The following is a 22873-nucleotide window of genomic DNA, read 5'->3' as shown; positions in this document are numbered from 1 at the left end:
ACCTTATTACTCTTCATACTTTCTCTTCCTTACCATACTCACAATGTCGACCCGATCAACCACTTCTAGACCTTCCACCACCTCTCTCCCCCGTATCCTCCTATCCCCCATCATTCTTCTACTCCGTCGTATCCTCCCACCTCTTTCTCTCCCCTCTCTACCTTCCCTCCTCTTAGCAATAACCAGTTCGATCCAAAGACTTGACCTTTCGCGTGATCCAAGAAAAACACTAAGAAAACTCCGCTCACATAAATTCACTTTATCAAATTCTCTACCATATATATTCATGTTTTTACCATCATGTTATTCATTATGGATAATGTCCGTCCCTATCTTATTCAAACTTTTCTTACCAACAATCTATACGATTTCAATTTTGATACCGATAACGAGTCAATTCGTATTACCCGCCACACCTATTTTCTGTTGGTTATTAACTTTTTTCTCTGCTAGGTTCATACCATCAAGTCATCGACCTAAGATTCACGTTGCATTGTTACCTGCTTTGGAAAGTGTTTTTTACGGTGCGAACATATCAGATTTACAAACGAGATATACAAATTCGATTTTAGATGTGGTGGCTTGGGTACCTTATGGTGTAATGCATTTCGCTTTACCTTTTGTCGTTGGATTTGTTTTATGGGTTTGGGGACCTAAAGGTTCGATTCAATTTTGGGGAAAAGCTTTTGGTTTCATGAATCTTTTAGGTGTTTTAACTCAATTGGTTTTTCCTTGTGCCGCACCTTGTGAGTTTTTTTTTCTTTCTCTGTTGCCAACTATCTTTCTTCCATCCCTCGTCATTTGCTTCTCTCTCTCTCTCTCTGTGTGTGTGTGTGTGTGTGTGTGTGTGTGAGAGAGAGAGAGAGAGAGAGAGAGAGTTCCGTTATCTACCCCTGTATGTTGTTTTGAGTTGACAATTTTCACTTGGTCTACAGTGTGAATGATTTCTTACGAAGTAAAGGTGGTAAAATTGTGAGTTGATATGCTGATAAAATAGGGTACGAAATTATTCACGGTTTAACCCCCGCTTCATATTCCATGCCCGGTTCCCCAGGTGGTTTAATGCGAATCGATCGAGTATTCCATTCATCAGGTTATACAAACGCTTTCGGTTCAGCTCCACTAGTATTTGGAGCTTTCCCATCTCTTCATTCCGGTTGTGCAGTTATGGAAGCTTTGTTCCTATCTCATTTCTTTCCTACACCTCGAGCAATATATTGGGGTTATGTTGGAATATTATGGTGGGCAACAATGTATTTATCACATCATTATTTGATCGATCTTACAGGTGGAGCATGTTTGAGCGTATTGGTATTTTACTTGTTCATGCCTAGTGAATTCAAAGATGTTGATCAGATAATATGGACGAGGGAAGAAGGTGGTTATGAGATGAGTAATGGACATGTGGATATGGATTTAGATGAAGAAATTAGGAAGTTGGAAGAAGGAGAAGGTGAGGGGGAGGGGGAGGAGGATGGGAATGTTAATCAGGTTGATGGGAATGGGTTGGGAAAAGTACCGGTAGTCACTGTTACTACTCCTGGTGAAGATGGTGAAGATGGTGTGGGAAGTGGGAGTATGGGATTGGGTGGGGGAAGTGGAAGTGGAAAAGATAATGATGTGGGGGATGGAAAGAAAAAGAGGTCTGTGAGTTGGGGAGAGACTAAAGTGTTGGGTGAGGATGATAAAGGGGATGAAGAGATGCAGGTTTCGCAGGGATGATAAGACTTTGCTGGTCAACATCAAAATGGAAAGTATCGTCAGTAAAGAGGAAGGGGATATTCTAATGATAGTGTGTTGGTGTGATGCATCTCAATTTCTTCTACGAATCTTTGTTGCTCCTCACTTCCAGTATTCTTCATGTACAGTACCACTACTATTCTTCGTGAACCACGACTGTTTTTCCTAGACCTCTAGTATTCTTCACGGACCACCACTATTCTTCGTGAGCCACTAGTATTTTTCATGGACCACTAATATTCCTCGTGAACCACTAGTCTTCTCAAGAACCACCTCAACGACCCAATCAAATTCAAACATAATGAAATGACATCTTGAAAAATCCGACTATACTATCATCTCATATACCCACCTTCATATCCATACCCACCGACAGAAGGTAAATTGACAAACTTGGAAACCAATCCCATACTTCTAGCTCTTCTAACCATCTTCCCAATTCTTCTCTGACTACGTCTAGTCAAACCGGTCCTGGAACGAGGTAAGATCCTACCTAATCGATCGATGAAAGATAAAGAGAAATGAGGGTTTAAAGTATGATCTAAAGGATCGGAATGTGATAAAAAGAATGGATCGAGAGATTTAGCTAATGATTTTGGTGGACCGACCAAAGGAGGTTTGGTTGGGTTTGGATAAGATGGATAAATATGTGGTTTGGTTAAAAGATGAGGTGGTAGTGACTGTAAACGTTAACATCTCGTTTCTTTTATATTTATTTATGACAATTTCAATTGATATTTATCTCAATGGTAGATGGACTTATTTCAGATAGACAGATAGTAAATGATGGACAAGATTTTGATAGAGGGATGATTGGTGGTGATTGTTTTCAAATGTGTTAAAGTATATGATTTCATTAACAATGTGAATTGGGGAGATGGTTAGGGTGGTGGTAGCTAGATGTGTGATCATAATTGACTCGATGAATTCTTTTGGATATCTGGATTTGTTCTGTGTAATGTCATATGACTATTTGGTGGTTGTTTGATGTAATGCGACTAGTTGGTGGTAGTCAAGATAGAAAGGAGCGAAGGACAAGAAATAAAAATAACAACAAAAACACTCGATCTTCATAAAAGTTCCACAGAGTGTAATGAATATAACAACATTGATGAAGTTTTATGATTATGATATATTCTTGAGGAAAAAAAAGTGTTTAATCAACTCACTTGATAATCATCAAACTCTCTTTTCCTTTCATTCTTTTTATTCCCAACCGAACCTGATAAACCACTCAACATCTTTCTAGCTCTATCTTCCGAACCGACCCGACTTTGATTTGAAAAATCATGATGAGAATTTATCGAACTTCCATCTTTCTGTGATATCTCTTCTTGAGATTTAAGAAAAGAAAGAGTATCGTATATCACATCTCTAGCGTTTAAAGGTATAGTTGGTGTTGGTGTTGGTGTTGGTGTTGATGATTGGATAAAAGAAGTACTATGGAATTGAGATCGGGATTGTCGAATGATGGACAGATGAGATATTGGGAAATTGAGTGAACGTGATAAGATTGACATTGTGTGAAGGAAGGAAGGGAGAGAAGGGATTTCGAGAGACTGAAATGATAAAGTTGTTATTTGTACTGTATAGTTGCGTACTGGTAATAACCCTGATACACTTGTCAAAGATCAGAAGGAAACGACGTCAGATATCTAGAGGAGAGAGTACGAGGTAGATAAAAGTGGGAGAGAGGAAATGGCGATTGGAAAAGGACAAGGACAAGTTTCAGTGGAATTTTTGCTTCCGTGAAAGTACCAAGTCACTGCATGGTGCGTGGTGCATGGTGCATGGTGCATAAACTTGAACTTACTTTACCACATTAGATGTCTTTCACTTGATACTTGATAATGACTTGTCACCCTGACAGACAGCATCATGTCATTCGATTCATTTGCATTTCTCTTCACACTCATCTAACAATATCTGACTGACTACTTCTTACTTCAATTTCCCTTTCGACACTTTAACCTTTCCGAGCTACAAATGTGATTATACACTACACATCATGTCCGACACTTCTGAACAGGCGGGAAAGACTGAATACCTCTACGACACTTCAACTATAGGCAATTGACAACTTAGGTCGACGACACGGCTGTAGACACCCCTTTTGACTTTGGCCATAAGCAGAGATGCCTCATGTTGACCAGACAGATGGAAGGTAATGGCATGAAGACTCAATCAAAAGACATTTTGTCCATCCATTCGGCCGACTCTTGCCTGATCGTCAGCTTCGTTCGTACGAAGTATGTATTCACAGAAGAATGGAACGGAGGAGTAAGGAGTAAGACAGAAATGAGGAAAAGAGAAGAATGTGTAAAGAGTCGGGCGTAAAGGACAAGACTTTTGACGGGGACTAGGTGGAGACAACGGTGGAGGAAACAAACTCTCAACTCACGCCATCGGATACAAAACGCCCAAACTTCTCAACCCACTGATCACACTGGCCGCGTCATCTGTACATGTTTGAGCCTCTTCCAATCTCCCCAACCCTCTCAAAACTTTCGCGCCCCTCACTAATCTCTCCGCCGTCCAGAACCAAGGTGTAAGAACGTATGGACCCCCAACACCATTCTTATTCCTCGAACTCAATTTATCCGTCGCTCCGCACCCATCGACCGTTTCAGGCATGCTCCCGGGAGTGCAAGAGGGGTTCACCGCTTGATCCGCTTTCATCAGTTGTTGAATCCAATGTTTGATCATCGTGACGAGTTCGCGCGCCGCATCGAGACATGCGTCACGGTCATAGTCGTCACCTTCGGGATCGTGAAGAAATAGACGGACGGAAACGAGCAAGGAATGCTTGTCGTTAGCCCATGCTCATGCTATTTACCACATTCACAGCTGAACTGATCACATGATCGACGATAGAGGAAAAGAGGTAATGAAACGATGAGACAGACGTGGTGTATGAAGAAAAATCGAACTGTAGATGAAAGTACTCACCACAAGAGGTACATCCGGCGAGCTCCAAGGCGGAGTCTGTGACAATCTCATTTGATGCTCCCGAGGTATGTTCTTGAGCATGTGTTGCGTGGCATCTATCAATTCCTGATATGCCGCCGGGTGATCTCTCCTTGCACAGAATGATCTGACAGGTTGGGGATGGGCAGATGACCGCAGATTAAGTTCGCGGAATGTCGGTCGGTGTTCTGGCATCTCAGAGCGAAGGGTCTTAGCGCGGTGAATGAGGTGGGCTGCAGTGAGGATGTAAAAGCTGCCAGTCAGCTGTGGGTCTCCGGAAGATCTCAAACACTTACCAGATGTAATTACTCCGCTTATTACACCCATGAGGCATCTCGTATATATCCCTGAGATAGATATCCGGTTCCCTCACTAGACTTCCATCCGAATAGGCACTGGGCTCGCGAGGAAGAGGAGTGCGAATGAGATCATCACGGATGAACGTTTCCCAGGGTAACATGAGAGATGCTCCAGTGGCGTTTCCCCATGTTCCCCAACTGGATGTAAGCATGGCCTGAAAATCTATGTGTCATGTGAGGCTCAAGTTCGACCTCAACAACAAGTGACGTAGAGTTGATCACACGGACGCAGAAAGTCATCGTGATGACATTGCAGAAGCTGGCGAGAGGAGCATACAAGGATTAAGACAAAGTGTAATTGACACAACAGAGGACGTAGCGGATTCACTCACAAAGCATGTATTCTCTCCATCAACTCGTACTGATTCTTCGGTGGACCCAAAATCGGCCAAGGACACTCGATCGCGTTCCTCTTGTCTAACATCTCCGGTGTCCAAGTACTACTCGGAATCTTATCCAGTTGACAAGCAGTCACCAAGCTCACACTCTTCCAAGTCATTGTATGTGCTTCCAACGCTCTTGCTCTGTTGAACAACCATTTGCCTAACAGTTTCGAGGCTCTGATAGCATCCAACACTCTATCTTCCTGAGCGATAGACTCGTCCAATTTTGTCGTAGCAATGGCGTATAATGAGTCTGCCAATGCTCTCACTCCTGGGATGTAAGACCCACTGGCCGCTACGGTGTACATAGCAAAGAGAAGACAAGGATGTGGTCTTTCGGGAGGAGATAACTGACATTTCGCTCGGAATTGAGCTTCGGTGAATACTTCAGAACCGAATAAGTGTCTCGGAGGACAGAAGAAGAGGTCCAGAAGATAGTCTTGGGCTGACTGAGAGATGTCACGTTCGGTGAGAATAAACTCGGAGTATGCGGATGCGTGGGAAAGAACTCCATCGATGGCTTTGGCGGCCTCAGGAGGTACTGAAGAGGAAAATGATTGAGCAGAAAGAGGATGAAATTGATTTTGGATGTAGCTGGAGTGATTAACGGGGGTATGAAGGACCGCCTGAACGGGATTCATGTTGATGGATTCGAGGTTGTGGTCAAGACCTAATGAATGAAGAGAGTCCATTCCCATTCCTGTTGTGTCGGATGACGGTGTACCGCCAGGCGGTAGATCAGGATTGTTACCCGTCCACAAAGTAGAAACTTCGTTGGAAGCTCCTAACAGAGGCCATGGTAGTTGATCCAGTTGAACACCAGAGGGATCTTGGGAAAGGGGATCGAATGGGTTTGAAGACGACCAATTCCAGCTGTTAGGATCCGCTAATGTATTTTGATGTGGAGATGACTCGTTGGAAGTTTCATGAGATTGGGGAATAAATGATTCGTGACTGATATGAACAGGGACAGGTTGGAATTGATATAAACCGAAATCGATAGGCATAGGTGGAGGGAGGTTCATGTCATGGGGTATGTTGGGATGAGCAAGCCCAAGTTCGGAGCTATGTCGTCTGGCGGCTAGAACAGCTCGTAATTCGGCTTCTTCAATTTCAGCTGACAGTCAGCGCACGCTCAGAAATGTTTTGAAACAGGAAGGGGAAGGGATGGGGTAAACGCACCTAGCTTACGTTCGAGTTTTTCCACTCGCGATGCAGGTCGGACTGCATCGTACACACAACGATCTTTGCGCTTTGCACATTGATCACATTCCGGTTTGTTCGCCGAGCATTTCTGAGGTATCAGTGTCCATTTCCTACAGTTCTGTATGCGCTTTCATGAACGAGCGTGTGCAGAGAGATGGGACAAAATGACGAACTACGAGGGACAACTCACCAGTTTCTTAGCCCGACACATCAAACAAGCATCGCCACGTCTCAAAGGTTGTCCAGGAGCTGCTCAGTGAGCGGAGATCTCGAGGTTCGTCAAGGATTCGACTGTGTGGAATGTTAAGAGACGGCGAGTAAGAACAGCAAGAGGGGAGTGAAAAAGGAGAGCAGACGAGTTCAACCCAGATGGGTGTAGACAGTGCATAACAAACTCACGTCGACCTTTGCCTTTCTTATCGGGAGACATGGAATCCGGTCTGTCGGGGGACGTGGCGTAAGGTTGAATGGGGTGACGCCGGTGGACCTTTAGACCGTCCGTGGCGGATTCCAAGGGAAATCTCTTCCTCGCGTTGGCTGAATGAGGAGGAGGATGATATTGATGATAAGGATGTGGAGGTGGATGCATTGTTCGATCAATGTTCATGAGATTACGTGGAGTGAGAAGGGTTCGAATTGGAGTGGGAAAGAATATATATAGTGAGAGAGATTTGAGTGCGCGATAGGTGGGGAAGGGGGAAAGAGGAAAGAGTCAGCGATGGATTTCACTTTGTTATTTTAAGCTGTGCGATTGGTAAAAGAGAAAGGGCGATGGTGTCAAGCTGTGCGAGTTGTCCCAAGGGCGTTTTCGTGTAAACTCGGACAATGGCGGGGTTATAAAGATGTGTAAGCTTTTGACGCTTGAGTCTATGACCCACTGAGGAGAGTGAAAGGAAAGATTGAAGGGTGTGAGAGAGTAGAGTACGAGTAAGTAAGTAAGAGAAGAAGAAGGAGCTCACCCATGTTGTAAAACGAACAAGGATACTTATAGAATGGGGGAGGAAGTGAAGCGTATGAGAGATGTCAAGTTTCGAAAGAGAGTAGTGAGAGGAATGAACTCGGCGATGAGTCTAAGTGTACCTTGTGATGCTCACTAATGCCTTTGATAATCCAGAAGCCGTAGGCCGTGGAGCTAAGCTACCCAACCGTGGGTCGGTGTCCGAGGCCGTTTTAGAGTCCGTCCGTCCTTCCTTCCGCGCTTTCCGATGTGCGGCCGAAAGACGAAAGCACCGGTAAAGTAAGAAGGCTAACGACGTGTGGTTTTTTATTTGGGAAATTCTAGTCTAAGCGATTGTCGTTCTATCTTGTGACGCGTAGCGCGTAGCGAAGGGAGGAAGGAATGTGAGCTTGTGAGGATCACGAGGTAACCAGATCAGACCACCGAGGGTGATTGTCCAAATGCCGAATTGTATGTACTGAAGTGAAGAGAAAAGTAAACTAGAAGCGAGATCAGATTTGTATGATTCAGATGGGTAATAATGATCTTTTTTAGAATACGCGAGGGTGAAAGGGTCGATTGAGAATATTTGAAACCGACGTTTCAGCTTTTCAACCGAGAACCGAGAACCGAGGAACCGAATGGTCGATATTGGGTAGTTTTACTTGACGATCGTGCGCGGTCCGAGCGGGATCACACTAGTGGGATCGTATGGGTGTTATGCGGGGAATGTCAAAGGATACTGTAAAGGGGAGGAGGGGAGGGTGGTAAAGTAAGGAGACCGAGGATCGAGGAGAATATGGTGTAAGGCGATAGGATTGACAATGAAGGAAAGGGAAAAGGAAAGCAATGAAGCTGTGAAAAGGGATTCGTCAAATCGTCGATCTTTATCCCTTAGCGACTGGCGATTTGCTGTGATTCAAAGGTCGGTACGCGTAGACAGAAATCGGGAATCTTTGGTATGAAGAAAAGAAAAGAGAAAAAGGATAAACGAGAGATCCGTAGCGATTTGTGGAATATGCCCCCTCGTGGATCCGTGGAGATTCTCGGTTTGCGGGCTGTACAGTAAAGATGTCGGTTGATGATTGACCTAGTGATCTAGTCAGCTAGTGATCTAGTGATCGAATGATTAGCAAAAGGGGGTTCAAATGTTCGACGATCAAGGATCAAGGATCAAAGAAGAGCACGAGTTTCGTTCAAAATTGAATGATTTTGTTAAAAAGTGGTAAGCAAAAGAAAAGGATGATAGTGTAGGAAGACAGGCCTATGTCATCGGAATGTTGGATTTGAAGGATTGGCGGAATGCGGGGTAAAACCAGAAGACTTACGACTCTTTTTGGAAATTCTTTGCTTACTGAATCAATGAGATTTTTGAGAGACGGCGTCACTGTCTACCAAAGGATCAAAGGAAGTAAAAGGGTGACGTTTTGAAGTAGTCTTCGGATTTCCGAAAATACGGATTTCCGTAATCCGCTATCCGCGGCCGTACACAGCAACACTAGAAGACTTGAGGATTATTGGATATGTTTTCTCTATGAATCTTCAAAAAGATGCAGTGAGTGTGGGAATGAAAGTAGTAGTAAGTATCAATGAAAGAATAAGAATATAATCTTGTTATCGTCAAGTGAATAAGCCAATGATAATTGATAATGATCGATCTTCAATTGACGCCGAGTCCGAGACGGCGAAACGGAGGTGGACGGGAAGAACCGAGCTATTGATTGAGAATCATCTCGGAGATTGTGAGAAAAAAATCCAGGATCCAAGAAACGGTAAGTATGATTTTTCTTTTTGGTTTCTCGTGTTTTTCCAAGATCCGAAACCTCCACCAAGTCGGAAGTCCATAAGTGACCATGGTGACCAAAGTCTGGATCCGTTCTGGTATCTTTAGTACATGTGTCATGTGGACGACGACTTTCGGGATCTATTTGTGCTTCAGCCTTCAGAGGTACGGGCGTAAAGACGCGGGTACGCGTAAACGGAAGAAGGAAGAAAAGAGGAGAGAAAGAAAAAAAAGGGATTGATGATCGTGATGGACTGATGGTGCGGATTTGAGGAAAGTTCACCACGTGCATACTTTTCGGAATCAAAAAATTCGATCGCTTGTTTGGAATCCGTCCGTGACAAATCATCTTTTTTCAACAATTTGATTATTCATTGATTTTCATCTGATATGGTCTTCATACTATCGTAGAAGTAAAATCGGTAGTAGGAGCTGCTTTACATACTTCTCATGTATCTTTCATCTTGCTCTGGCGTGGGATCCGTCACCACCGGATGAGGGGTATGGACATGGACGGATCATGCGAGGAAAGGTCTTAATTACGCTTTTCGGAACGTTTTTGGACTTAAATACGCCTTTTCCGAGATCTGGGTCTTAACTACGTCTTTGGCTGGAGGAAAGGTCCTTTTTACTGCCCCCCAGTTAGGGTGGACTATGGGCACCAAGTTAGGGGGGGTATTGACCATGCATAACGACGTTAGGGGGTTAGGGGGTAAGGTGGTTAGGGGTGGAGGAGAGTGTTTTTAATGCATGCAAAGCATGCATTGGGGGTCCAGGGAGGGTGGTGTAATTAAGTCCTTTTTTTTGAGATGGGTGTAATTAAGTCCAAAAACGTTTGAAAAGGCGTAATTAAGACCTTTCCTGCGGATCATGCTCCCCCTGCCTTTGAGAAAGACTTTGATTTAGTGCACCGACGCCACGGCACATTGTTCTAGCGTTAAATGGCCAAAAGTAAATCGCCGGGGAATGAGAAAATACTACCGAGCCTGGTCACTGACCGAGACGATCGAAATTCGGATATGTACACGGATCCGGGAGCCGAGAGCCGGGAATTCCCACCGAACCGAGTTTGGAAGGCGACGGAGTAACGACTTGTACGAGTAAACTATGCAAGCTATGCACCGGAATGCAGTGTATCATGCATCATGTACCAAGAAAGGAGAAACCAGATTGGAAGTGATGTTGGAATACCCAATGCATTCATGTCACTGACGAAGATAGAGATGACAAGATGAATCATCACAATTGATCTTCATCATTTCCATTGGTCTTCACTCAGTCACTAAACACTTTTTCCGACTGCCATGGCTATCACTATGTATCCAAAGTGAAAAATTAGACAAGCTTAAAAGCCGTACAACTTGTTCCCTGCTTTGACGAACAAAGTGAGACAGGTAAACGAAGCTGTAAGCCAAGCGGTGGTACGTGATAATCCGCCCAGCACTGATTTGTCAGCGATGAGTCAGAGCGAGTCAGTTGCTCGCAGCTTCTTTCATGAGCTTGGGAAAGCATGTGTGATAATCTTACATATCAAGATCGGCAGTGTCTACCATGTGCACAGAATATGTCACAGGTGATCTGAGAGCGGGGATGGAGGGCTGCGACAGCTACGAATACTCACAATTCGTCCCTTTGACATACAAGACGCTATAAGCGATCCTCGAAACCAAGTAAAGTGCCGCCGCAGCGTTCAAAGTATCGACGGGTAGACGAGCGACATTCCCAGCGACCTGAGTGTCAGTCATCAGACCCCCATCAAGATCTTTGACTGAACTCACGATGGCAGCTGCGAATAGAGGTAATCCTACGAAACTGTTATCGTTGGCGGACTCGGCCCTCAGGAAAGCGTCTTCGACAGAAGGAGATAATTTGGCGGATTTGATATTGACAATGTTACTTTTTGGGGACTAGAATCAGTACGTACTAGACTCAAATGTGGGGAAGTGACTGTGACGACGAGAGAGAGAGTGCTGTTGCTTGGAAAGGTCAGATCATAAGGGGAGGTTACGTTCACTGGGAGATAAGTGTCGGAGAATAGAGATGGGCGAAGAAGAGGATAACATCGGGACTGAAGGAGGACAGAGGAAGTTAATGATAGATTGAAAGAAGAGAAGAGACATACGGCAAAGCTCCAAGCGGGAGTACCAGGGGCACGTTCTTTGTTGTACAGCGCCATGGCGTAGAAGTGGGGTGCGATCCTATTTGTTCAGTGATAGCCTATTTCTTCTAGCACTAAATTCCCGCTACTCCTCAGACTACGGGGGTGGGCATCAGAACAATGTAAGTAAAAAGGGAGGTGGTGACAACAAATGCTGAGCAATCAAGAGGGGTCGGAATGTAGGATCGTGTTGACAGAACTCACGCTAGGACCCAAGCGGCGGGGATCGCATAGAAAGAAAGATTGTTGGTAGTGCTGAGGCCTAAAAACGACATGATTTAAACACTAAACACAAAATTGGAAGAAAGTAGACAAGTATAAAATAGAAGATGGGATGACTAAAGACACAAAGTGATGGGCAATTGAAAAGCACAACCTGACGTCGTACGGCCCATGGGGTCTCCGCACAGCTTGTAACCGCCACATCTGATCATTCTTCCACATTTCCCTAACGCCGTTCACCTGAACCATGGCCGTTCTACATCTGTAAATCCAAATCTCCCTGCCATCTGGAACAACGACAACGATGTCGCTTACTCTTGCAGGACCTTCCCGCCAAACATTCCTATATATCAAATCAATCCCTTCCAAGAAAACCTCAAAAGTAATCTCAACAACCCAACGTTATGCCTCCGGTCCCAATCCCCATCTCACACCATTAGATGCCAAACAAGATGCTCTCCGTTCCCTCCTCTATCCACCCGAAGCCTCATCCTCTTCTTCTCCCGTAGGTTCATACCATCCTTCTCTACTCCCTCGTCTCAAACATGTCATAGGTGATCCAGAAGTACACGAAACTATCGAACGGGCGTACAAACTTCATCAACGACTACAACGTGAAACTCAGACCCGATCGTTGCAACTGAAATATCGAGCTATGGTCGAAGCTTGTGAAGAGCTTTTGAGGATGTCCGAAGAGGGTGAGGTGGAGAAGAACGTTTATGATAGAGCTATGACGAAAAGTGGACAGAGTGAAAAGGTTGAGGGGGAAATTAAGAGGGGTAATCCGGAGGTCAAATGGGCCGCAGCGAGATTAGAGGGGTTGTTCCCTAGGGAAATGGGAGTTCCAGTAGAGAGTAGAGGTAAAAGTTGGGATTATGGCTGGAGAAGACCGGGAAGTGATTAGGTGAGTAAAAGTCTCTGACCATAGTGACGTCGGTGGTCGAAAAGTGGGAACCTGACGAACAGTCAGTCATCCCATCTGGTATCCCTTCATCAACATCAGTCAAGTATGACAGTTGACAAAGAATCAAGTGTATCAGATTCAGATGAGTTTGGGTGTCATTAACGAGGAGGCAAATGGGGAGTGAATGGACTGAGATTGTGCAGGGGAGAGATAGCTCCATGGCATCATTAAACATTTGCATGTTTCCTTTTGACTATTATATCAAACAAACCACGTTCTGTATGTCCTGCATACCATTGGTGCAGCTAATGAGCCGTTCTCGTGTCTACCAACGGCCAACGGCCCGCGTACAGCCATGACTTTGCCATGAAACTTCGACGAAGAGATGAGAAAATTGATAGGCGCGCGCTTCATGTTGGGTCGCCACGCACGCCTATTCTTTGTCTTTCAACAGCGAACCTCAACACGTCCATGTCATGACTCAACTCAACAATGTCATACCTCCTAAGAGATTCAACAGCGACGATAGTACATATAGATGATGAAGTGATACGAGCCTCTGTCGGAGTGGGCGAGTTGTTCAGTCCTCCAACTGTGGTGAGTCAATCTTCTTTGTTGCTCGCTCCTTCCCGTCGTCTCTCCTCTTTATCCCCCTTTTTGATTCATTCTCGTCTCAACCGTTGTTCACCCTATAATCTCCTGCTTTACTTCCTCTCATCAACAAGTCGGTCTCTTGAGTAGGCTGCGATCTAATTCCACCTCTGAGATTGACTCGTGGTATACACGTCACTCTTTCTCCATGTGGGATTCCCGCAGCTACAAGGTCGAACTTCAGCTGATTCAAGACCCTGAGAGCATGCTATGGTGTTCCCATATAATCCTAGCGCTATCGAATCTGCTGGATCCACTACGGAAGAAGGCAAACAGAACTGGTTGGTAGGCAACACGCTGGAAAACGTGACCAGCGTAACAGGTTGGGAAGAGAAGGTAGAGTTGAGATGGCCCTTCGTCTCGGAACAAGGCAAGAAGGATGATTGGGAGGGTCGGGAAGTTTTATTGTGAGTATCACACATTCCTTAATCCTCTGTTCCCTGACCATCAATGCGGTACATGACACCCTCAGATTACACACCGCATCTGACTTCTCTTGACATTCTTATCGTCATCGTGTGGCATGACAATATATGTATTCCTCATGTTTTTCTGACAAGTTGTCAAGTCTCAATGCGTTTGAATGTTCTCGTAGGCTCAGATATGGATCACGCCGCATCCTTCGATCTATCATTGGGCCGTGCTCAGTATTCCTCCTAACCCCCACTCGTCAGTCCCTGAACCTGGCCAGCCTAAGATGCTCGATAATATTTCCGTGGCTGATCCCAGACTACATCTCTACTCCCTCCTCGGCATAAAAATCTCACAAAACACTTCCCCACTACTTCTAATCCCACCCGCCTCTCCACCCGTTCTTCCACTCCCTGTCCAGGCACTCTACACCCAACTGGCATTCGAACGTCTCAACGTTCCAGGATTCTCTCTCCTCCCCTCCCCTCTGGCCACATTATTCGCATTGGGAGCTACGACAGGTCTCGTCCTCCACGTGGGTCGAAAATCCTCGAGCGCATGGGTGGTCGTGGACTCCGTGGTCAGGTGGGACGCTTGTGCGTCGATACCTGTGGGTCAGGAAGATTGCGAGATAGCCTTTTTGAGGTTGTTAATGTCGGATGAAAAGCTTGAGCAGGAACTGCGAAGCGTTATAGGGGAGGAAAGATTCAATACGGAAGGGAAAGAGAAATATGTCAAGGAAGTATGTCAGGTGGTATGGAAAGAATGTCTGACAGATGATATTGAGATACCTGTCGCAGGGGGAGGGAAAGGGTTCGTGGTTGGACCTACGGAGGAAGAGGAAGAAGAACAATTTGATGTGGCTAGAAAGTGAGTTTCTTGTCCCTGTACATTCACATCACCTTTATACTGCCCTGTATATTTTTCTGCGTATTTTGCTCCAAAATGTCAACCACAATGACTGATCATCAGACTCGTGGGTGATACATCCGGTCCTTCCCACTCACACAAATCGAAGAAACAACAAGCCGCCATCGCTCAAGCGGCCCAAGCTGCAGCTACCAAAGCAGCCGCCGAAGCACAATTAGCGGCCGAACAAGCAGCTGCGTTAGATTTCATCTCACTCACCATACCGTCAATACCGGATAAAGAGATCTCTTTAGGTTCTGTTCGACATAAAATCTGCGAACCACTGTTACATTCCGTGGACATGGGAAGCGAGACCATATGGGAGGGAATGGGAAGGGCTGTTAATAGTCCTGGATTGTCGATGAAGGAGAGGGTAGATGTTTGGGAAGCTGTTGGGGTTGTTGGTGATATGGCACGAATCAAATGTGAGTGAGGGTAGATATTCCCTCTGTTTGTGGCCAATACTTTTACCCATCGCCCTTCTGACACCCCATTCGTCCTCTTACATTCAAGTCTGCTCACTGCCTGTCATATCTGTGCTGCCTTTTCTTTCCGGTGGGACTTGCATTTCCTTCCGAGTCTTGATTGACTTATCAAATGTGCTCCTTCACTGCTCTTGAAGTGGAGCGTGGGAACTGTCATAATTTCAACGCTCCCTTCTGACTCTATTGAAACCGGGAAGAAACATGGACCTACTGCGCGAGTTTAGATCACTCGCTAACAGATAGCTTTCCCACCCGCTCTCGTCACTTATCTCGCCCCTTTTCTCCTAAGTAGCGCCGAACTACCTTCTGATATTCAACCAGGACATGTCCGATTGCTCCATATCCCGTAAGTCTATCAATTTTCCCGATCTCCGATTCCCATTCGTCCTTTTTGAGATGTTCTCCTTCTCCGTCCTCTCATCACTTCTTAGAACCATCTCCCCCCAGATGGATTTGGTCACTAAGTATGACTAACGAGCAGGGATTACTTCTCGAACTATAAAGGCTCTACCCTTGACGTAGCGCCTTTCTTGGGAGGATGTATGGTATCAAGATTAGCTTTTGGTGATGTAGCTGGGAAACATGCAATAACAAAGGTGGATTATAATGCTCGTGGACCTTCTGCTATTTATACGGTCGGAAATGAAGGAAGATGAGTTATACGATTTGTATCATGCATGTGAGGTTTATCATGCATCTGATCCTGGTATAGTATCATTGTTCTCTGCTTACCTTCTCTCACTCAAAACAAACTATCAAAACTTCTGATATTCCGGAACTGTTGGAGAAGCAAAAGTTGGGTGACCAGGGACAATTCCCGTAAGACCTTGGAAGGTTCGGAGCTTCAAACGAGGCCTTCGTCTCTATTTCTCACCTCGCTGACACTTACTCCACATTCTTCCTGTCACTGAATACTTTCATTGACAAACCACAGACTCATAGTCCTTCAAATACTGAACCTCCAAACCACTGGTCATGCCCTCAAGAAGGATCACCACGACCAAAGAGACATTTGACACGTCCAATGTTGATGTGAATGATCCTTGGCAACAAACCTTAAGTGCAATCCAGTCTATCATCATTGAGCTCTCTCGGTTGACTTACGAAACTCGACGCGGAACAGATGCTCCGGCTTATTCCTTGAATTCTGAAGGTCATGTAGTCCTAAGGTCTGCTGATAATTCTAAAGGTGACTCATCACAATGTCCAATATCTTATGATTATTTACTGATATCAACTTTTGACATGATGAAATCATTCCAGGATGCTCAACAGGAACTATCAATTTTGTTTACTTGTCTTACACAAGAGCAGAAGGATCTCGTTCAGAAACTGACACATACTTATTCAACTACTTTGATTCAAAAACATCAGCATCATACAAACACTAAAAATGATAAAGCTTATCAGTGGCATCTTTCGGAAATGCGAGAGATTCTCACTGAGGTGATTGGCGTGACGAGATTTACATGTTTCAACAAGAGTGAGGCAGATGTATCGTCCCGGAAACGATCAATTGGACAACAACAACCCTTGTGAAGAGCACGGGTGATATGTAGTTAGAGATGAAACTTTTCAAAAACAATGAGGAGTCTCAAATGTCTTTATTTCATCCAACCAAGCACCTCATTGTATCTTGTTCCCCTCCTATCCATGTACTGTATGACCACAGATTCTATCTCATTAAGTCTTTAGACTGTCCCGTTATGGGCGAACTGCTCACGGACATCAGTCCGGTCAGTCGTGAACAGGACGGCTCGCTTTGACGGGAATCCTCTTCACCATCTCCAATTGTCTTTTCCATAACAGAACACAAATGAAGGATCCACTATCTGAACAGCATTCATTCCTCACCCACCGTAGTACTCACTCACTCAATCTATACAAGAAGTTCCGGCCGGGTGATACGAGGGGGATCTATGTATCTTCCATGCCATTCTTTTTCATGCTATGGATGCGGGTGAAGAAGACAACATGATTCACCCCGCCCAAGCCCTCCTTGTCCTTCTAACCGAAAGTTCCCCCTCCTCCTCCTAATCCTTTTGGAGAGGACGATTCCGGATCTTCATCTGACGACCCAAAAATATATTCTTCGGCCGCTTCGGCCGCTGATGTTGAGGTAGTCTTAGGTTTACTTTGAAAAAGAAGTTGCGCTTGCCAGATTTGTATCTCATTAAGATACTTTCCATCATCGAGGTGTTGCTTGTATCGGTCCTGCATCTGAATCAAGATGATTGAATTATCAGCCATGAAGCTCTTGATTTCCATCACTTGGTCAGTGGTGAGGGAGCGGACTGCTTCCCCTAGAGTCACGTTGGCATTCGATACGATTGCTTTGTTCCATATCAAAGCCACACTGTCCCTCAGTGGACCTGGTATGACCTGCAACACCTTGCTCGCATCAGAATCGTGGATGGACAATTCACTGGTCGTATTGGTCTCGTTCTGAATTGAGTTGTACATAGCATAAGCAGTCGCGATCAGAATGGTCTTGATAGCATCTCGGGCCAGTGTCGGTGGATCTAACTCGATCGACATTGTAGCGGTTGTGGGATACAGGTCGAGAACACGATATCCCCGATCCGAATGGCAGCTTGGTATGGGCTCCATCACCGATAACAACTGTACGATTAGTGTCAGCGGGCGACTTGATCGGTTTATATCCATGGGAGATATTTCTTGGGAAGAAAAGAATGTCCGAAACTCACGTATCTTCCTCTCTTCCATTTACGATCGGGCAAGACCTTATCTCCAATCCCTTGTTCTTTCTGCACCGCTTGGAATCTTCTCCCACACACTAAAAAGTTCGATCGATAGACCAGACCGAGACCTTACAAACCATTGTCCTTCCTTCACCGCCTCGTATTTCCCTCACGCCCTGGGAGGTAGATCCCACATTCTCACCTGGGTTTGATATCCGCTTGTATCTGTCGAGTGAAATTCATGCTCCGCGGCATGTGCGAGCTCTAGAAAACATGGACGGCGCATATCTCTTCTTCGTATCTGAAGGAGGCAGGAGGGATGTAACAACATCAACGGAAGGTGGAAGAGAGGAAGAAGAAGCCATAAACAGATACGTCCGTCATCGGAGGATGAGGATGTAGACGGGGAGGGAAGTAGGTCTGGTTTGTATCAGAGTCTTGTCGATGATTTCAGTCCCTGGATAGGAAGGAAGAAAGTGGGGGACCGTGAATTGTGATCGTATTGGTCGAAAGCCCAATGGGTGGAGTTAACGGGATCGGCGTGAGTCGCGGAAGTCTCCTGGTAAAAGTAGTAGGTACGTTACATAATGGCATGAACATTCGTTCTCGGGAGGTGAATGTTGTCTTTATCGGTCACTATATTCAGATCAGTTCCTATTTCTGAAGACTGTCGAACCTTACGAAGGTCGATAGATACTGCAGGGCTCCCTTCCCTGCCATGTTGGAGGATCCCAAGGCGATCATCGGACAGAGTGAACCTGACCCGGTTTTCCAACTCTGGGCAAGAATGAGTATCGAGGACCATAAGATAGACTGCGCTTACGTCCGTGCTGGTTCGATATGTTATAGGAGGTTAAAGGGAAGGGACGCACATTTGCGCGTATCGAGCTATCACATAATCCTGATTAACCCCCAATCCTGATTTCTATGTGAGTCTGATGTACTCAGATCATTCAATTTGGGCTTCTTCAATCGAGAGAAATCGTCTTCCATCCTCTGTAATACCTCATCCGCGTTGGTCCGATACTGTTCGTCGAGGAAGCTGGCAATTTGAGTCCGTTCTTTATCAGACTGATGTCCATCATATATCTTCTCAGACTGCAACCTCCGTAGATCACAATCATGCACCATACTCAGCTCCTGATACCACCTTCTGACCCTTTCACTGATTTGATACAGTTGTTCTTGAGGTAGGCGTTGACATGCCCTCTCAAATGATATCTTCGCTGAGGTGTAAGATAAGAGATCGTCATGCGGTAAGACAACTGTTGGAAGTGTGATTGTCCGATCGTGGAAAGTGATAGATTGGAGAAAGATTCCTCGTAGGGATCGAAAATTCAACGCCGATATTGCGGTCAACAAGCGTTGTGTTTGGTCAAGGGCATGATGGTAGCTGATGATTGTATCTTGAGTGTTAATGCCTGACGTTTCCGTCTCGAATGTGTCAATGACTCTGAAATGATGCAGGATAGATTGGGTATAAGGGGAAGGAGGAAGGGGAGGGAGTGTCATAGTGTAATGTTCATTTCGAAGACGGAATCCGCCTTCGTTGAGGCGGTACGGGAAGACGAGAAACCCACGCGGATCCCTTGTGATTACCATATCCTCCAAAATAGTTTATCAACCTCTCCAATATTCCCCTTCCGGCCGAGTCAAGCCATCGATCGGATTTGGGCGATGTAAAACTGACGAAGAGTGCCTGTATCTCTTGATATACATGTTCAACAGGTTTCCCCTCAGCATGAATATGGCTTCGTGTCGTCCGCTCTTCGATCACACTCGTAGATAGACTCCATCATGGGTGGTAAGAGTGGTCAATAAAATTTGTTGGAATCTTTCCCCTTCCCTTGCATGGGAATGACCATTACCTCCTGCTCAACCATGCCAAAACCAAGTGTGGATAAAGGGTTTAGGTATGAGGCAGTTGGTGGAGAGAGTGTGATTAGGGCATGGGAAAGGGAACAAAAAATGGAAGAGCTGGACATCCTGAGCATACATGATAGGAGTTTTCTGGTGTATGCTGGAGGTTTCTACAAATCAGAAGGCGTGTGAGTTGGTCAGTCATCTTCTCTTATCGGTTCTGTCAATAAGGATGGTAGGCCAATGATGTACCATCAACAGAGGATATACATGTCATTTACTAGTCCAAAGGATGATAGACCCAGCTCCATTGGCCGTGTCAGTATCATCCCTGGTCGGCACGGTTTCCTCCACGGCTTGTATAGATGCAGGTGCCGTGGAGTCGGAGAGTCCATTCTTCCAAAGCTGAGTAATCTTCTCATTCAAACGCTTACGATGGTTCACAGTCCAATTCTTATCAATTGTCCCTTCTGTGGAGGCATACTGTTGTGAAATATCCCTTGAAAACTGGAGTACCACATCCTTGAGCGTGTCTTGTTCGCTTGGAAGGAGGTAGCCCCACACCCCCGCCAGCGATGTCGCAGCGTCAGTAGGCAGGCGGCCTTGTTTGGATGGAAAATCTTCAGGTTTCTTGGGCGCAAACATGAGCCCATCTGCTCTGGTCGTGTACATCAAGAGGGTGGGAAACCGCAGGACTTCTCCCGATTCGTTCGAACGCTGTTCGACGCGATAGTCGAGCCACGCACTACAGAGCACCTCGATCGCCGTCAGAGACGCATGCCACGGGGAAACATACTGGTCTGTCGTAGGAGAGTTGTCAGTTGAAGTCATCGTAGGATAGACTATGGACGTCTTGTTTGAAAAGAGGAAAAATCGTAGCGAGTGGGTGGTCATATTTGATCCCCAGATACTGTAGTCTAAGCGTGAGAATCTGTCCATACTTGACTTCCAATAGATCGAGATCCTTTGTGAGAATCAGCATCTTATGTAAGCTTTTCCCATGATGCCTTCTCATTTTATACACAGCATGGTCGTGAAGTGGAGGAAGCTCGTCGTTTTCGCACGCCCGAATTTCCTCATGTAGCAGTTTCGATCAAGTTGATATCCTGGGGCCGTTAGGCATTGACGAAAGGATCGCCGATGGAGCAGGGAATCGTCCAGGCTCGAACGTTTCTAAGATGTGTGACATTTGAGGTCATGCTGTGCATGTATATATGACAAGATGCAGAGTGTGTGTACATGCGTGGGAGTAGAGCGGTGTTTCATCGGGAAGAAGGGAGTAGGTGTTGCGGCTCTCGAGATGTCGTGAAGGTATATGCCGAGGACGGATGTGTCGGGTGACTAGTATGGTCGTTCTTGTATTATCCCCGCTGTGGTGGAGGGGGGGGATGACCGGCCATGTCGGCCAGAGGAGAAGCCATATAGATAATTTCTGCGATCAGTCAATACATTTTCGCAGAAGACGAAACAGGATTGGAGTGGTGGTGATGGCTGGACCAATGACAAGGGAAGAGAACAGGTCGGCAGATGATTAGACATCTGATAGGACAGAGAGCGTCGATGAACAGTGTACAAGCAGATACCCACCTGTAGTACTCATCGTCCAATTCATTGTTGAAGTATGTAGCTCGTATTCTGAAAAATACCGCCGCCGTAAGAAGACTATCACTCCCTGCTTGATGTTGAGGTCCTATCCGTTGTACACCCAGACTCTCCGCTATCTCTTGTAAACCTCCACGGAGAGTTTTGACAGATCGAACGACATGTTTGATGTCGTATATGCAGGGGAACCAGATGAACAGGAGGCGGAAGAATTCGGTCTCGGTGGATGGTAAAGGTTCGTTGGTGAGGAGTTTGAGAAGATAGCCGAAGTCGTACCCACTGCAAGGTCAGTCGAGATCCCCCTGTCCCTCTCGACTGTTCAGCTTGTTGCTCACCCTGGTATCGAGGGAATCGTCCGGGGAAAGAGTAGGAGAACGCGGCACAAGTCCAAAATGACTTACGAGTGAAAAGATACCCATTTGACGTTATCGAACAAGACGAGTCCAGAAGTGACCAACAACTCGCTGAAATGTTCCACATCTATGCCCTCCTCTTCATTTCGTTTGAAGTCAATCCCCGAGTTTTTCAAGAGTTCGATAGAGTCCGGGGCGTACATGTCTTCTCTGGTGTGTCAGCGAGCATAGTACCGATCGGCTGGCCAGCTTAAGGAGACTCGTATGCAACGAGGTGAAACCGCAAAGGAGACTGACTCACTCCAGGTTGAAAGCAAAGTTGAACTGCCACGTTGGAACCTCCGGTGAATTCCCATTTTCGTCACTCAACGTTATACCCAGCTGTATGACTTTGAGAACATCCACGTTACATCTCATCGTCTGAAAGTGATAGTCTGTCCCAGTCTTGAAATTTCCTATTGGTCGGACTACGATGCCTGGAAATTCGGTGTCCTGCGGGGTCAGCGGGTAGATCTACAGGGCTGACTGCTTTGGATGTTCCGTAGCACATTTTCCCTTTCAGAAGTAGAGATGGTATCGGGCGTAGTTCATGAGAGGATGGAGCACTCAAGGATGACCCCTTTGTCGCTGGGCAACCTGGGGTGAAATGAACAATGAGCCGCCTTTGCGAGGTGCCCCGGGTTTGCACGATCGGGTTAAACGGAGAGGGAGGATGATAATATCCATATAAGTACCTTGAAACTCACCATGGACACATAAGGATACTGGTCTATAGCATGTCTCATAGCGGCAAACTCCATTTCGAGGTTGTCTGCCCATACCTGGGGTGTGAGCTCTGGTCCTAACCGCCAGGGGGGAAAGGGGACTCACGTCGTGTATTCCAAAGTCCTTTGATTCCTGTCTACGAGCTGCAGCAGTGTTGAAAGTCGTAGTAGCGTTTACCATTGTGCAGATAGGGTGAGTGAGCACAAGTATAAAGAAAGTGATGTGCAGTAGTAGGATAGAAGTACATAGGCCTAGTCGTGGTGACGACGGTGGTTGAGGTGGGTCATGGGTCGGCGTTTGCGGCGTTTTTGCTTCCGTCGGAAACCCCCTTGCTATGTATGTATGCCTCGATCCATCCTCGCGTCATCACCATCTCACTCTATGCTCACTCCCTCTCCCTCTCTCCTATATCTACCTCTTCTCATCTCATCTATAGTCTAGCTCAGAGCTCATTCTGATAGTCCGCTGTAACAAAG

General features: G+C 45.8%; 10 protein-coding genes across 10 annotated transcripts; 5 read left to right on the top strand and 5 right to left on the bottom strand.

Moving 5' to 3' along the window:
- Positions 1-175: 175 nt before the first annotated feature.
- Positions 176-1332, top strand: TREMEDRAFT_22906 (uncharacterized protein; the record flags this gene model as incomplete). Its single annotated transcript, XM_007008045.1, has 2 exons — positions 176-746; positions 998-1332. Coding segments are annotated over 2 exons (906 nt in total), but the record flags the coding sequence as incomplete, so codon positions are not given.
- A 743-nt stretch (positions 1333-2075) lies between these two features.
- On the bottom strand, positions 2076-2423 carry TREMEDRAFT_35707 (uncharacterized protein; the record flags this gene model as incomplete). Its single annotated transcript, XM_007008056.1, has 1 exon — positions 2076-2423. A coding segment is annotated over one exon (348 nt), but the record flags the coding sequence as incomplete, so codon positions are not given.
- A 1497-nt stretch (positions 2424-3920) lies between these two features.
- Positions 3921-7244, bottom strand: TREMEDRAFT_66005 (uncharacterized protein; the record flags this gene model as incomplete). Its single annotated transcript, XM_007008101.1, has 8 exons — positions 3921-3963; positions 4142-4545; positions 4690-4960; positions 5004-5204; positions 5399-6566; positions 6632-6743; positions 6846-6904; positions 7055-7244. The coding sequence occupies 8 exons, from the start codon at positions 7242-7244 to the stop codon at positions 3921-3923; spliced, it is 2448 nt and encodes an 815-aa protein (XP_007008163.1).
- A 497-nt stretch (positions 7245-7741) lies between these two features.
- On the top strand, positions 7742-8661 carry TREMEDRAFT_66004 (uncharacterized protein; the record flags this gene model as incomplete). The annotated part of the gene is made up of 4 exons (XM_007008100.1): positions 7742-7834; positions 7973-7996; positions 8200-8307; positions 8518-8661. 4 exons carry the CDS (start codon positions 7742-7744, stop codon positions 8659-8661), a joined length of 369 nt encoding a protein of 122 aa, XP_007008162.1.
- A 1892-nt stretch (positions 8662-10553) lies between these two features.
- On the bottom strand, positions 10554-11869 carry TREMEDRAFT_74881 (uncharacterized protein). The gene is made up of 5 exons (XM_007008099.1): positions 11738-11869; positions 11498-11573; positions 11154-11282; positions 10997-11105; positions 10554-10818 (listed from the first exon to the last, which is right to left on the bottom strand). The coding sequence occupies exons 1-5, from the start codon at positions 11806-11808 to the stop codon at positions 10721-10723; spliced, it is 483 nt and encodes a 160-aa protein (XP_007008161.1). The 5' UTR covers positions 11809-11869; the 3' UTR covers positions 10554-10720.
- A 190-nt stretch (positions 11870-12059) lies between these two features.
- Positions 12060-12659, top strand: TREMEDRAFT_66002 (uncharacterized protein; the record flags this gene model as incomplete). The annotated part of the gene is made up of 1 exon (XM_007008098.1): positions 12060-12659. One exon carries the CDS (start codon positions 12060-12062, stop codon positions 12657-12659), a length of 600 nt encoding a protein of 199 aa, XP_007008160.1.
- Positions 12660-13151: 492 nt separating this feature from the next.
- On the top strand, positions 13152-15828 carry TREMEDRAFT_74880 (uncharacterized protein; the record flags this gene model as incomplete). The annotated part of the gene is made up of 6 exons (XM_007008097.1): positions 13152-13256; positions 13515-13717; positions 14040-14591; positions 14694-15055; positions 15359-15461; positions 15597-15828. The coding sequence occupies 6 exons, from the start codon at positions 13152-13154 to the stop codon at positions 15769-15771; spliced, it is 1500 nt and encodes a 499-aa protein (XP_007008159.1). The 3' UTR covers positions 15772-15828.
- A 1294-nt stretch (positions 15829-17122) lies between these two features.
- On the bottom strand, positions 17123-18103 carry TREMEDRAFT_66000 (uncharacterized protein; the record flags this gene model as incomplete). The annotated part of the gene is made up of 4 exons (XM_007008096.1): positions 17123-17737; positions 17824-17912; positions 17951-17993; positions 18020-18103. The coding sequence occupies 4 exons, from the start codon at positions 18101-18103 to the stop codon at positions 17123-17125; spliced, it is 831 nt and encodes a 276-aa protein (XP_007008158.1).
- Positions 18104-19698: 1595 nt separating this feature from the next.
- Positions 19699-20086, top strand: TREMEDRAFT_65999 (uncharacterized protein; the record flags this gene model as incomplete). The annotated part of the gene is made up of 2 exons (XM_007008095.1): positions 19699-19865; positions 19939-20086. The coding sequence occupies 2 exons, from the start codon at positions 19699-19701 to the stop codon at positions 20084-20086; spliced, it is 315 nt and encodes a 104-aa protein (XP_007008157.1).
- Positions 20087-21018: 932 nt separating this feature from the next.
- TREMEDRAFT_65998 (uncharacterized protein) lies at positions 21019-22577 on the bottom strand (the record flags this gene model as incomplete). The annotated part of the gene is made up of 6 exons (XM_007008094.1): positions 21019-21109; positions 21265-21558; positions 21681-21842; positions 21934-22124; positions 22379-22453; positions 22503-22577. 6 exons carry the CDS (start codon positions 22575-22577, stop codon positions 21019-21021), a joined length of 888 nt encoding a protein of 295 aa, XP_007008156.1.
- Positions 22578-22873: the final 296 nt, after the last annotated feature.

The sequence above is a fragment of the Tremella mesenterica genome, assembly GCF_000271645.1.
Source record: "Tremella mesenterica DSM 1558 unplaced genomic scaffold TREMEscaffold_18, whole genome shotgun sequence".
NCBI classification, from domain to species: domain Eukaryota; kingdom Fungi; phylum Basidiomycota; class Tremellomycetes; order Tremellales; family Tremellaceae; genus Tremella; species Tremella mesenterica.
Note: the sequence above shows the minus strand (reverse complement) of the source record. Positions and strands in the feature narration are given on the sequence as shown.

What these genes read in the sequence shown, in the direction of transcription:
- TREMEDRAFT_74881 (XM_007008099.1), bottom strand. Translation starts at nt 11,808, where the DNA reads ATGTCGTTTTTAGGCCTCAGCACTACCAACAATCTTTCTTTCTATGCG. An exon ending in CTCCCGCTTGGAGCTTTGCC is followed by an intron (nt 11,283 to 11,497) that starts GTATGTCTCTTC and finishes TACTGATTCTAG; the next exon opens with TCCCCAAAAAGTAACATTGT. An exon ending in GTATGTCAAAGGGACGAATT is followed by an intron (nt 10,819 to 10,996) that starts GTGAGTATTCGT and finishes CTGACAAATCAG; the next exon opens with TGCTGGGCGGATTATCACGT.